The sequence below is a fragment of the Leptodactylus fuscus genome, chromosome 11 (assembly GCF_031893055.1).
Source record: "Leptodactylus fuscus isolate aLepFus1 chromosome 11, aLepFus1.hap2, whole genome shotgun sequence".
Taxonomy (NCBI): Eukaryota; Metazoa; Chordata; class Amphibia; order Anura; family Leptodactylidae; genus Leptodactylus; species Leptodactylus fuscus.
In genome coordinates, this window is record NC_134275.1 from 64,363,622 (window position 1) to 64,377,765 (window position 14,144).

Sequence of the window (14,144 nt, forward strand, 5' to 3'; positions counted from 1 at the left end):
ACATGCTCAGCCTAGTACTCCACCAGGATGGGGGAACTGGACCTCAGATTTCAGGGTCAAAGAGGATCTGAGCATTTGGACCTCCACCGACCATGAAATTATCCCCTACCCTATCAATAGGGAATAACTTCTAAAGGTGCTACAACCCTTTAAACTCTTTTTGAGACCATAAGTCCCCGTATTCATAAGAGAAAAGTTGTCAGAACCAACAAATGTCAGGGAAAACAAAGACAGGAAGCTTTGACTTTTATCCTGCCGATCCCTTGTTCCATTTGAAGGTAAGCTGCTGCCATGTTTTTAACCTCCCATTGCACAATTGGTCAAACCAAATAGTCTTGTGTATGGGGGAGTCAGGAGGATTAGCTGTCAGCAAAGAAGCATTTGACTGACAGCTATTAAAGGTGTATGGGCATACATGTACGTACAACATAATGAAGCTAAATAAGTCATGAATACTTACAAAAAACAGGCTCTTAGACATACTTTCTGTGCAGTAAGTCTCCTACCCAGTGTTCCTTCATGTTTCCTTCTCAATACATCTTGGTTTATTGGGTTTCTGCCCCATGAAGCATAACCTTGTTCACTAAACTTGAGTTGTCCTCAAAAACGTGGAAAATACACAACTTTTCGTCTTCCTAGCCTACAATGTTGGCAAATTCACCTTTACATTTGGTGAAATAAAGTGAACCCATCACAAACACAATGGAGGATGCAGTGTATGGCATTCAGTTTGTCTCACACAGATAAAGCTGACGTTACATGGATGGAAACTGAATTCACTTCACTAATTCCTAGTGAATTGTTACACATTCAGCCCGGGAAATACTAATCTTCACTGTATGCAGGGTACAAGGGTGCACTATGACTAGTTGCTAGACATATTACTTATATTTGGTTCCCTGGTGTGTCCTCTGATGTGTAGTGTAGCTATATTTGGAACTGAAGTGTTTGCCGCATTCTCTGCAGACATAAGCCTTGTTTTCTACATGAGTATTCTGGTGCTTGCGAAGGTTGGACTTGTCTGTGAAGCATTTACCACACTGCGGGCAAACATGCGGGCGCTCCCCCGAATGGATCCTCTGGTGAATGATCAGGTATGATTTGTAGGCAAAGTTTTTCCCGCACAAGTTGCAGGTATGCGGCTTCTCCCCGGTGTGTGTCCTTTGGTGCATTGCGATTTGTGACTTGTATGTGAAGTGTTTCCCGCACTCATTGCATTGGTGAGGTTTCCCACTGAGATGTGTTCTTTTGTGGATGGTTAGGTGAGATTTGGTGGCATAGCGCTTACCACACTCTTCACAGCCGTACGGTTTTTCACCTGTGTGACTTCTTTGATGTCTGATAAGGTTGGATTTGTAGTCGAAGTATTTCCCGCAATCGTCACATTGGTGGGTTTTTTCACCTACTCGTGTGGTTTGTTCGGTGGCCCGAGCAGATAACCTACTAAGCCTTTCAGATGTCTTTCTAACATTTCTCACCTCTAACTGTTTCTTACCCATTGGTTTATCATGGTTAATAGGGCTATAGCTGTCACTGAGGAGCAGCGAGCCTGGTTCACATTCTTCAGAAGACAATGCAAACATGACAGTCCCTGTTTCATAAGATGGTGACTTAGCAGGTAAGTCTTCTTCATGGAAGCCATGAAAGATGCTCATATCATCATCGGCTGAGCCAGTAGGTGAGCAGATCATATTATAAGGGTCGTCTAGAAGAGTCCTGTCCATTGAGCTATCAGAGGGAACAGGATGTACTGCAAAAAGAAGAAATCATGATATGATAGGATATGTCAAACTGGACCTACTGCCTTATACACACCAGCATGTTATAGAGGAGGAGGGGATGACTAGATGAATACAAAATACTTTGTACAAAGGGGTTTTCCCATCTCAGAATTTAAGGCATATTCACAGGGTATGTCTTAAAGGTGTAGGTCCCATTCCCAGAACTTGCACCGGTCCTGAGCATGCAGATCAGGGACCTGAGTCCTGTGGCAGTAGTGAATGGGTAGGTCGCTGTACATGCCCGACTCTCTCCATTCACTTCTCCCAGAATTCCAAAAACAGAGAAACATACTTATACAGCTGACTTTGGAATTCCCAGATAAGTAAGTAGAGAGAGCTACAGACGCTTCACAGAGACTGTAGGAAAGTGCGACCCGCATGATGGAAATATTTATTACGTATCCTTTGGATATGTCGAAACTATCAAACCCATTTAAAGAGAGCCCATCAGCAGTTCATTGGTTCTAAACCTAATTCCAGTATCTTGTAGAGATGATTCTATAGTTCCCAAATTCAGCTTTGGAGCCCAATTTTCATGGAAATCACAACTGCATTCATATGCAAACAAGGGAAAAGGGGCTTTGGGCTTTGTCTAATTTTGCTGGGCTCCACTCTAGATTTGTACATGAACATGGGGCTCCAAAGCTGAATAACAGAGGCCTATTTGGAAACTGCAGAATCATCTTTCCAAGGCACTGGGATTAGGTTTATAATTAGATATGAGCGAACACTGTTCGGATCAGCCGATCCGAACAGCACGCTCCATAGAAATGAATGGATGCACCTGGTACTTCCGCTTTGACGGCGGCCGGCCGCTTAACCCCCTGTGTGCCGGCTACGTCCATTCATTTCTATGCGAGCGTGCTGTTCGGATCGGCTGATCATCTCTATTTATAACCAATTTACTGCTGACAGACTCCTTGTAATTATATCCCTACTCACTCTTTACCTTTAAGTCTCACGTGCCCAAATCTCACTCAATCAATGGTACAGCGCTCAATAGGGCTTCTGCTAACTTAGGGTAAGTTCACACTGGGATTTTTGCTGGAGGATAATGAAAACTTTCAGTGAGATCTCTACTGTGTAAGGCCTTATTCACACAACAGTGATGGACAAATTTTTTATTTTATTTTTTTTGAACGGCCATTTTAAAACCCATGAATGTCTATGGGTCTGTACACATGTCCGGTTCTTCGACAGACTATTTTTCACGGCAGTAAAAAATAAAAGTGACATGTTCCATCTTGGTCCATTTTGACAGACATTCATGGGTTTTAAAACTGCAGTGTGAATAAGGCCTTAGACAGACTGAGACATCTGCGGTTGTGTGAATCCAGTCTAACGATCCTAGACACTAGAGAAAGTTGTCGCACAATCGCTTTCTCAGCGGACAGCTATTCCTCCTTGCCCCTCCATCCACACTTGGTGAAGGCGAGCTTGTCTGTATTCTAAATTGGGAAAAGGGATTCAGATGCTTCTAGACGCTTCTTGTGACCATTATCTCACGTGAAAGCCAAATCCTTTAAACTGGGGGCCCCAACGTAATTGTGGGTTGAGGTTGAGTTGGCTGACATTAATCTAATGTGTGCAGCCACCTTCATAGATGGGTTAGTTTAGCTTCCTTCATCTTGGAAGGAAAAAATCGTTCATAGCAATTGCTACATGAATTTGTATAGGACGCCACCTAGAGGTTATTTGTTTACCTGCCCAAGTATCTCCATGGATTTCCTTCTCTCGAATTCTTAATTGTTCCTCTGCAAGTTTGTCTTCAGATATATGGCTATGGTAATATTCACCTACATAAAACATAAATATAGGTTAAAACTGTATATCATGCTGACATAGCACCGCAAGTAAATAGGTGAGGCCTGGATAAATGTACATGCAGAGATATACGGTAGAAGTTGAGGCATCTTTATAGCAACTTACCTAGATAGGTCTCAGAATCAATTTCCACTTGCAAAATGTCATTCTCATTGGTCTCGCAATGTCTTTTCTCACAGTGCAGCGATGGTTCGAGTCCGTCTGTAAAAACGTCTGGTACAGTGGCTAATAGAGATGGCAAAAAAAATCAGTCACCAAACTGATAGTTCTAAATGATGGATTACCATATATACTCAAGTATAAGCCAAATTTTTCAGCACAATTTTTGTGCTGAAAAAGCCCCCCCTCGGCTTATACTCAAATCAATACGTTTTCCCAGTTTTTTGTGGTAAAATTAGGGGCCTCGGCTTATATTCGGGTCGGCTTATACTCGAGTATATACGGTATTTTTCTTTTCACCAAAGGATTGTTTAGCTATTATATTAATAGGAGATCATAATTTATCATAGGATTGACAGGACAATATTGGGGATTTTATTTCCGTGCGGCAGCCCTGCTCTATTACTGGACAGCTAAAGCTCATAAGGTGAGTGATTCATTTAGCAAAAGTAAATCTGAGAAGGATGTATGTACCGTAATTCTGTAAATTATAAGTGGAGATGTACTAAAGGGGAATTTATGCTTCGGTTGAGGCCCTACATTACGGAAACGCAGCTTTTGTTGTTGCAGATTTTGCAAAATCTGCATCGAGAAAGGCTTTGTTTTCGCAACGTGGGGCCTCAGCCTTAGGTTTTCTGATGCAGCTTTTGAGGCCAAACCTGATTTGGATCATGAAAGGTAAAAACCAATGAATAACAGGTGCTGCTTCCTTACCCTCAATATTAAAGAGTTCTGCTTCAAAAAGTATTCATCCTCCTAGGATAGAGGGTAAATACTTGATCGATTGGGATCTGAGGACGGGGTTGCTTTACTTCCGCTGGGAATTCTGCCTGACCATCGCAAGGCTGAATGTAGGTATTTCTGGTGGTGAACAGCGCCCCCATTCAGTAAAGTACTCTGCCATTGAGAGCGTCATTCACTGCCAGACACACCTACATTCAGCCTGGCTGTTGTCAAGATGGGTGTGCAGCAGGTAAAAAGAAACCCCATTATTTATATCATGGGGGTGCCAGTGGTCAGACCCCCACTAATCTGATATTTACCCTAACAACAGACAGAAATACTTTCATGGCATAACTACTTTAACATCAGGCCAAAATAAGATAAGTATCACTAACCTGAACAGATCTTGTGAGACACGTCTACCTGCTGACTGTTTCTCCTTTCACTCACATCTTCAGCAAGTGACAGAGCTTCATCATGTTCCTGGCTTTCTGTTAATTGTAATACAGTTATTATGGATTTCTAATATTAACACATTTTATTTATATAGCGCCAACATATTATTACATAATACTATAAAGAATGAAAAGGAGGTCATAAAGAGATAGGTTAAGAGCCAAAGAATGGGCCACAAATCACACAGCCAAGTGAGTCTCCGTGGTTTTCTGGTTAAAAACTGATTATTTATTGGTCATTCTTTGTTCATTGCAGCACAATCTTACAAATTTAACTAAGAAACTGTGCAGCCACTGCCAATACACCGCCATGTGACAGGAACCTAACTATGGATTTAATATATTTAGACAAAACACATTAAATAAATGATCATTAAGAAAAAGAAAATTCACCACTGTTCTTTGGGTGCGGTTTTTCAGATCCCCTGTTTTGCTATTGAAGCTGCCGCTTTCCCCTTGGGCTCACAGAGATAAGAAACACACCCATGTGGTCTTAGGGCTCGTGCACACGGAGTTAACACGAGTGCATTTTAGCATAATACACGTGTATAGAATACACGTGTGAAAATAACACTGCCATTGACTTCAATGAAATTTTGTACACGTGTAAAAAAAGCGTCAAAAACGCGTCGCGTTTGTACACATGTAAAAAATTTCATTGAAGTCAATGACAGTGTTATTTTAACACGTGTATTCTATACACGTGTATTATGCTAAAATGCGCTCGCGTTAACTCCGTGTGCACAAGCCCTTATAGCGTTGTCTATTTGAGACAATCCCTTTAACATCTTCATTTGAACCCTACGTAATCTAGAGGCCTTATGTTACTGAACAGATATATAGTCTGTGTACACTTTTCTCACCTGCAATATCTTCCAAGATTTCAGAGGAATGGAGTATCTTTGGATTCTTCAGCGTTACTTCTTGGTAGAGATCCTTATGTTCCTCTATAAAATCCCACTCCTCCATTGAAAAGTATATAGAGATATCCCCGCATTTTATCGGCACCTAAGAAATATAAATTTCAGTTCCGTGTGTACTATGTATTGACTTCCATAAGTCCCAAAATACAACCTTATGTTAGAAATGTCTCTAAGGCTAAGGACCCACATGACGACCCGCAGCAATAAGGCACTGCAGGAAAAAACATGGCGACAACGCACCGCGGCACTTTAAACAGAAAGGTTTTTTTTTTCTTAATATAGATTGTGAGCCCCATATAGGGATCATAATGTACATTTTTTTTGTCTATCAGTATGTCTTTATAGAATGAGTGGAAATCCACGCAAACACGGGGAGAACATACAAACGCCTTGTAGATGTTGTTCTTGGCGGGATTTGAACCCAGGACTACAGCGCTGCAAGGCTGCAGTGCTAACCACTGAGCCACCGTGTTGACCCTTAAACAAAAAGTTTGTGGCGTTTCTGATACAATTATATCTATGGGGAAACCGCCGGCATTACCATACATATAATTGACATGCTGCGATTTCCAAAACCACGCCAGTTTAGGAAAGTGCGGCATGAGGTTCGCTTGTACTGTAAAATGCCGCGATTTTTCCCACAGACAAATCTTGGCGTTTCCTTCCCGTGGGGCCCCAGCCTCATTCACTTCAATGGGAGCGCTGGAGATAGCAGTACAGCACTCAGTTATCCCCAGCACTCTCTATCACTTCAATGGGAATGCTGCACTTCTGCTATCTCCAATGCCCCCACTGAAGTGAATAAGAGCGCGGACCATCACCCATATCACCCACATTCATCATGCCTGGAAAACTTTGCCCTTTTGGATCCAGTTTGTTCTGTTTTTGGCCAGCTTTGGTCCTTACCTCTCCGGTTAGCAGATGCGTAGCACTGTGAGGAGAATTCTTCTTCACAATGACATATTCCTAATTAATGTAAAAGAAAGACAGTATAGTTAGATAATGTCGTATAAAACCACCAAACAATATGACAAATATTTCCCACCTTTATGTGACTTTTCAGGAGAAGCTGCCATGTGTGTGTACTTGAGAAGACGATGTTATTTCTGGTTATAATATGACGGTATTCTGCAGTTTTAGCAGTTCACCCCTTTGTGTGCAGTTTTCCCTGAGCTGGGGGGTGAAGCCTAGCTGCCCTACACTGCTAATAGTAAGAGAAATCTGCTCTATAACTGTGACTGTAGCACTGAAACAGCCACTGGACCATGCAGGACATATATAGAGAAGTACTAACATGTACTGAGAAAAGTGCTTTGGCTCTGATATAAAGCTCCTATTCGGTGTCTTTCTTCTCTTACCTCCTGAGCTCCCGCTTACTCCTTCCCCCTCCCCTCTCCAAAGACTTTTATAGAGCTGAGTCACCCTTCCAAACACTGGTGTAGAACACTTGCAAGGGACAAAGCTGCAATACACTTTTGGAATCAGCGTTATTTCCCTACTGACTCAACATCCCTGATTCCTTTCTGGGACATTTATAGTATATCCACATAGTGAAGCTGCAGTAACTGGAGAGATGGCCCCACTTGCAGCTCTCTCAATTTATGATGATCGTCCCATAGAAGTGTATAGAAAGAGCCCAAGATAGTCCATCTCTCCACTCCATGCATTTGCAAGATGGGTTAGATGCCTTCCATTCTCAAGATGGGAATATCCCTTTAATGTTGAGATATTTTACAATATTCTTCACCTCTCCTGTCAGCAAGTAAATGATCCCCAGGGCGTGATTCAAGATCCTCTCAGTAAAATTCTTCTTTTCCTTTTTCATTTTGTGACACTTGGGAGCTGCAGGTAGGACACCTGCGAGAACAAGAATACATTGAATTCATTTCATTTTCACAAACAATATACTCCTAAATACCTGCCATACACAGAACTGTATCCCAACCCCATACGTGTGAACCACAATAAGGGCTACGATTTCCAGCAGAGGTTCATAGGGGCAACCCATTATTTTATGGAAAGTCAGGAGTCTCAATGGTCTGGCCCCCATCTATTATACTGTTAAGGCATATCCAGCTGATATGCTCAATCCTTCCCCTTACATTCTCCATAGCCTTCCATGTAATCTGTTACATCTGTGAGTTCAGTCTGCCTTGCACTAGCAAGACAGATTCAATTTGAAAAATACTTCATTGTGAAATATTATCCGATTTTCTGACATACACATCCTCAGAATATTATCTTCACCAATCTGTGTTTGTGATGTCCTTATTGTGGTCAGGTTATCTTCTCATACATGTAGTGTCCTCCTGATAACCAGCCATGATGTCCTTATTGTGGTCAGGTTATCTTCTCATACATGTAGTGTCCTCCTGATAACCAGCCATGATGTCCTTATTGTGGTCGGGTTATCTTCTCATACATGTAGTGTCCTCCTGATAACCAACCATGATGTCCTTATTGTGGTCAGGTTATCTTCTCATACATGTAGTGTCCTCCTGATAACCAGCCATGATGTCCTTATTGTGGTCGGGTTATCTTCTAATACATTGTAGTGTCCTCCTGATAACCAGCCATGATGTCCTTATTGTGGTCAGGTTATCTTCTCATACATGTAGTGTCCTCCTGATAACCAGCCATGATGTCCTTATTGTGGTCAGGTTATCTTCTCATACATGTAGTGTCCTCCTGATAACCAGCCATGATGTCCTTATTGTGGTCGGGTTCTCTTCTCATACATGTAGTGTCCCTCCTGATAACCAGCCATGATGTCCTTATTGTGGTCAGGTTATCTTCACATACATGTAGTGTCCTCCTGATAACCAGCCATGATGTCCTTATTGTGGTCGGGTTATCTTCTCATACATTGTAGTGTCCTCCTGATAACCAGCCATGATGTCCTTATTGTGGTCAGGTTATCTTCTCATACAAGTAGTGTCCCCTCCTGATAACCAGCCATGATGTCCTTATTGTGGTCAGGTTATCTTCTCATACATGTAGTGTCCTCCTGATAACCAGCCATGATGTCCTTATTGTGGTCGGGTTCTCTTCTCATACATGTAGTGTCCTCCTGATAACCAGCCATGATGTCCTTATTGTGGTCAGGTTATCTTCTCATACATGTAGTGTCCTCCTGATAACCAGCCATGATGTCCTTATTGTGGTCAAGTTATCTTGCCATACATGTATTGTGGGGTTATCTTCTCATACATCTATTGTGCCTCCTTATGATGATCAGGTTATCTTCTAGTAGATGTACTGTTCCTCCTGATAACTTGTCCACTATAAGGATATCATGACTTGGTTTTTGGCATGTACCAAACCATGGAAAGTTCCTACATTTGTGGTCATATCCATTGGCAACCCATCAAGAGAAAAGACTGTCACCACTAAGGTCCGGTTCACATCTGCGTTTGGTATTCCATTCGTGGAGTCTGCTTAGGGACCTATACGCATTAAAAAGCAGTTAGCTAAAAACCACATGGACCCCTAGACTATTATGAGGTCCGTGTGGTTTCCGCATAAAACATGTGGAGAGAAAAGTGTTGCTCACTGTCAGCAGGAAAATCTGTAAACTAATGACAGTTCCTTGTAGGATGGTTTCTATAATTTCCAAAGATGCTTTTCTGATTCTGCATTGCATCTTTTTTCATGAAAATCGGGATTTTATTCTTATATAAATTAGCTGAAAAGGGCTCTAGGGGCGTTTATTATCCAGGCACAGCTCTGATCTGCCACCCAGTTTTGCCATCTTTGCCATCGTCCCCTTTGTCTGGATTATCTTCTCTTCTCTAGAGCGGAGAATGAAGCCCTGAGAGGAGAAGAAACGCTCCTAAAGCCCTTTCCATCTACTTTACATATGACTATAATCCTGATTTTCATGGACATGGAGCTGCAATGCAGAATAAGAAATGCATCATTGGAAAGTGTAGACGACGCTCAACAAGGTACTGTCACTAGTTTCATACCAATTTCCCTGCTGATAGACTCCCTTTAAATCTGAAAATGACTTTGTGAAATATTTATCAGATTTTCTACATTTTCTAAATATTCAATGACCATCCGAAAAGGTGTCGAATATACCGCCTACAGATCCTCAGAATGTGATCTCCATCAGTTTATGTCCATTATTTCCTCGGTTGCAGATATCATTTTTATTTTACTGTATAAAACCCATTTAAAGTCATTTCTAAAAAATCTGAATTGATAACTATAACAATAAGCGATATAAAACATAGTGAGAAAAATTCCGCAGAAACACGCGTCCGTAAAATCTACACAATCATATGATGTCCATATTCTTCATATTCTTATCATGTGCATGCATGAATCAAAGCAGCCAGACCCCCCCTGCAGACGCCCAGGCTGCCAAGCTTTATTTCCATACATACAGACAGACGTCTAGCTGTCATGCTACATACTAGAGTGCATGTGAGCGCATACAAATACATAGACTACACACACAGAAACACTCATCTAACAAAGCAGTTCAGCCCATACCTTGCAGTCAAATAGGATTCTGAGAGGAAGTGATGTTGTTTGATATCAATTTGGGGATTGTGGGATTTGTAGTAATCTGGTTGGGTGTAAGGAGAAGAGGGGATTGCATGAGGACTGCAATACCCAGTATCCCCTGTATAAGGGGAATGTGACAGCCAATCACAGAACAGGAAGATTCCTGGAAAGTTCACGATTCATTCTCCACGAGTATACAGCTTTCTTCTTGCTATGGGAAGCAAATGTGTATATATTGTGTATACATCATACTCTATGAATGACACGGCTCTACTGCAGCTGTGGAACTAGAAATCCCAGAATATCCAACATCAGGGTCACATAGAGTTTACCAACACTTGGCTCGTGTCTTCTCAAGAAAAGCCCAAAGGACACACTGACGTGACATGGCATCAATGGTTATAAGAGTGTTTCCCAAACTTTTCAGGCTCGGGGCATCCCTGGAGAAAAAAACTTTTTTTTATTGCAATTTTATAAATTGCTAAATTTATTGCAATTTTCCTTGGTTGAAGACCGGGCACGTTTTCGGATTTTTTCGTATGGGCTGACTTTTTGGGTTCTTCAGATTATTTTTAAATCTTTTTTTTTTTTTCAGTGATAAATACCGTAAGGCTTTATTTTTATGTTGTTTTTATTTTCCCATTTTTTAATATTCAAGAAAATGTAAACAAAGAGAGGAAATGTTTTGATTTTTCAATTTTTCATGTTTTTTTTTTTTCTTAATAGCACGAAGTGTTAGTAAAAAAAAAAATGTAAATCATTTTCCCTCTCCTTTACGGTAATTTTTATTTTATTGACACTTATTGCTAGAACCTGTGATGGAGACGTGGTAGTGGCAGAGGAAGGATTTCATGATAGACCTTGAGGGGGGCATTTTAACTTAAATTTTTTTTTTCCTTCTGTAACTGGGACTGATACATACAGTTCCAGTTATAGGAGGAATGCAACCTCTATACTGTAGTCAAGTGTATATACATCCTTGCAGAATTAAAGGAGGCTGGGGAAGGTGAAAAAAAAAACATACTCAACTGTCCCTGATATTCCAGTGTCCCCCGCTGCTTCTTCCGGCAGAATTTCTCACCTCATGGCATCGCAGAGGAACCAGGACGTCACTCACATACATCACCTGTGACATCCCATGTCCTTTCTTTAGGGTGTTATTTGGCCTCAGCGGTCACGTACGTTGTCTACCAGTAAGAATTTGGACACCTGTGATAGAATAGAAAAACAACATTTCTTCCTATCCAATAGTTGGTAGACCCCAGCAGATGCTTCCTTATGGATGGTATTGATGGACACAATACTCCCGTATGCCTGGTGAACCTCCTGGTGTATGTGAGCCATCGGTTGGGTGCGGTTTCTCTGGCCAGCACTCGTCAGTCTCTATCGCCCAGTTTCGGGGGTCTGCCGACTCGGGGCACATTCCAACAATCACTGTTCACCTTTCACTTCATAATCACATAGGCCACTGTCAATTTTGGGTAATTCAGTTCACTTTCTATGTCCCTTAAGGATCGACCATTTCTGTGGTACCTCACAATTACCCCTTTCTCTAAATCGGACAACTCTGCACTTCGTGGCGTCTTGTATGAGACTAATGCCAATGCTGTTTCCTATTTAACGGCGGAAGGCGTGACGTACATCACTACCGCAGATATCTTCATTTGCATGGGTGTCCAAATACTTATTGGTAGACTGCATATTGTGAAGACTTTCACCAGAACAAGACCAGACTGCAGTGGAAGACACCGGAGCTCTGGGAAAAAGTGAGTATGTTTTTTTTTTTTTAAAGAAATAGGGAAAAAAGCCTCCCATTGATTTCAATAGGGAGCGCACGTATGCCGGCTCCCATTCAAGTCAATGGGAGCTGCTTTTTACGCGCTCATTCTGAACGTGTTTTTACGATCAGAATGAGCTCAGCCTTACATCGTGTGAAGGCTCCCTTAGTGTCACCCACACATTATAATCAAGACTAGCATGGAAAATGCAGGGATATCATTTGGGGAAATTTTTTATGGTTTAACCACTTTTTATTAAATTTTTTACTGGACACATAGTGTGGAAGAAAAGGCTATTTAGTTATTTAGATTTTTTTCACCGCTACGCTGTTCACCATATGGGAAAAATATTTTACTAGTTCGGGCATTTTGAAGTGCGGGGATACCTAAGGGTGCATTCACATGGAGTAACATGCCGCGTGACGTGGCACGTATACGCCGTGTGAGATTTTGAGCGCCGTATACGCTCCTATTGATATCGATGGGAGCCTGGATCGTATACGCCGCGTTATTTTGCGGCCGCAAAATCACGGCCGCAAAATAACACGGCGTATACGATCAAGGCTCCCATTGAAATCAATGGGAGCATATACAGCGCTCAAAATCTCTCACGGCGTATACGTGCCAGGTCACGCGGCACGTTACTCTGTGTGAATGCACCCTAAATGTGTTTATGTTTACTTTTGCTTATTTATTGTTGTATGTGATCTAAGGAATGGGGGGGGGGGGATTTGAACTTTTGTGGTTTGTTTTTAAATACTTTTAAAAACTATTTTTTTTTTCTTCCTTCACTTTTATGATCAGACGCCCTAGGGACCTTGAAACCTAGGGGGTCGGATCGCTCATTCTATTCACTGCAATAATACTATCAGAAATGCTGTGTATTCAAAGCAATTGTAACATGTCAATTATATCTGCGGAAATGCTGCTGATACTGCTCCATATACTGTATATACTCAAGTATAAGCTGACCCGAATATAAGCTGAGGCCCCTAATTTTACCACAAAAAAACTGGGAAAACGTATTGACTCAAGTATAAGCCAAGGGGGGCTTTTTCAGCACAAAAACTGTGCTGAAAAACTCGGCTTATACTCGTGTATATATGGTAGGTATAATAGAGGCAGAAAGTCCGCAGAGGAAAACTTTCCGCCACTGTCTTTTCCGCAGCGTTTCTTGACTGTGGCTTATTACGTGGGGCCTTCGCCTAATAAGGGCCCGTTCACACGGGCACAGAGGGGGCAGATTATCCATGTCATAATCCGCTCCCTCACAATGGTGGTCTATGGCGACCACTAACATTCGTTTCTCCGCTCGTGGTTTTTTGCCGCTTGCAGAGAAAAGAAGCAACATGACCTTTCTTGAGGCGGATTCCGCCTCAGGAAGTCAATAGAAGTGAATGGGAGTCAAAAACCGCAACTAAAAACCACAACGCGTTTTTTACAGTCCATTCACTGTCCGGGAGGGAAAAACCGCCTGGCGTTTTCTGAAGCGGTTTTTACCAAAAACTGCATCAAGGTCCAAAAATTGCTTCCTAGTTAGGAAACTTTTTTTTTTCTGGACCAAATTACGCCACACGGTATTCACGTGTGAACTTAGCCTAAGGGGTTTTTTTTTGGTGAAGCAATTATTCCATTTTGTGTAATTCCTATGACAGTTACTCCTGGCAGCCAATTACACTTCCGCTTTCACCTCCTGTGAATGGAAAGATGAAATGAGGCTCAAAGGGAGAAAACTATTACCAGGAGAAAGTGTAATTTTCCATCGCAACCAATTTTTCCTTCTCATTTTTTTTCATGACAGTTTGCTATTGGCAACTGATCCCCCTCCCCTCCCCATGCTGTGTACGTCATTTACATCCCTGACACACTGTACCGGCTCTCCAGCTGTGCAGCAGCTGCTTACAGGTCTGACATACCGCAGCACTAAACTCTGAAGCCCTCTCCCTGATTGGCTGCCTCCGGTCACGTGCCACCCCGAGCTGCACT

The 14,144-nt window shown here is 41.9% G+C and overlaps 1 protein-coding gene across 1 annotated transcript; it reads right to left on the reverse strand.

Annotated features, from left to right (window-relative positions):
• Positions 1 to 295: 295 nt before the first annotated feature.
• Positions 296 to 10,390, reverse strand: LOC142185649 (uncharacterized). The gene is made up of 8 exons (XM_075261083.1): positions 10,366 to 10,390; positions 7,613 to 7,722; positions 6,772 to 6,831; positions 5,795 to 5,950; positions 4,883 to 4,970; positions 3,711 to 3,830; positions 3,485 to 3,577; positions 296 to 1,750 (listed from the first exon to the last, which is right to left on the reverse strand). Exons 2-8 carry the CDS (start codon positions 7,688 to 7,690, stop codon positions 882 to 884), a joined length of 1,464 nt encoding a protein of 487 aa, XP_075117184.1. The 5' UTR covers positions 7,691 to 7,722; positions 10,366 to 10,390; the 3' UTR covers positions 296 to 881.
• Positions 10,391 to 14,144: the final 3,754 nt, after the last annotated feature.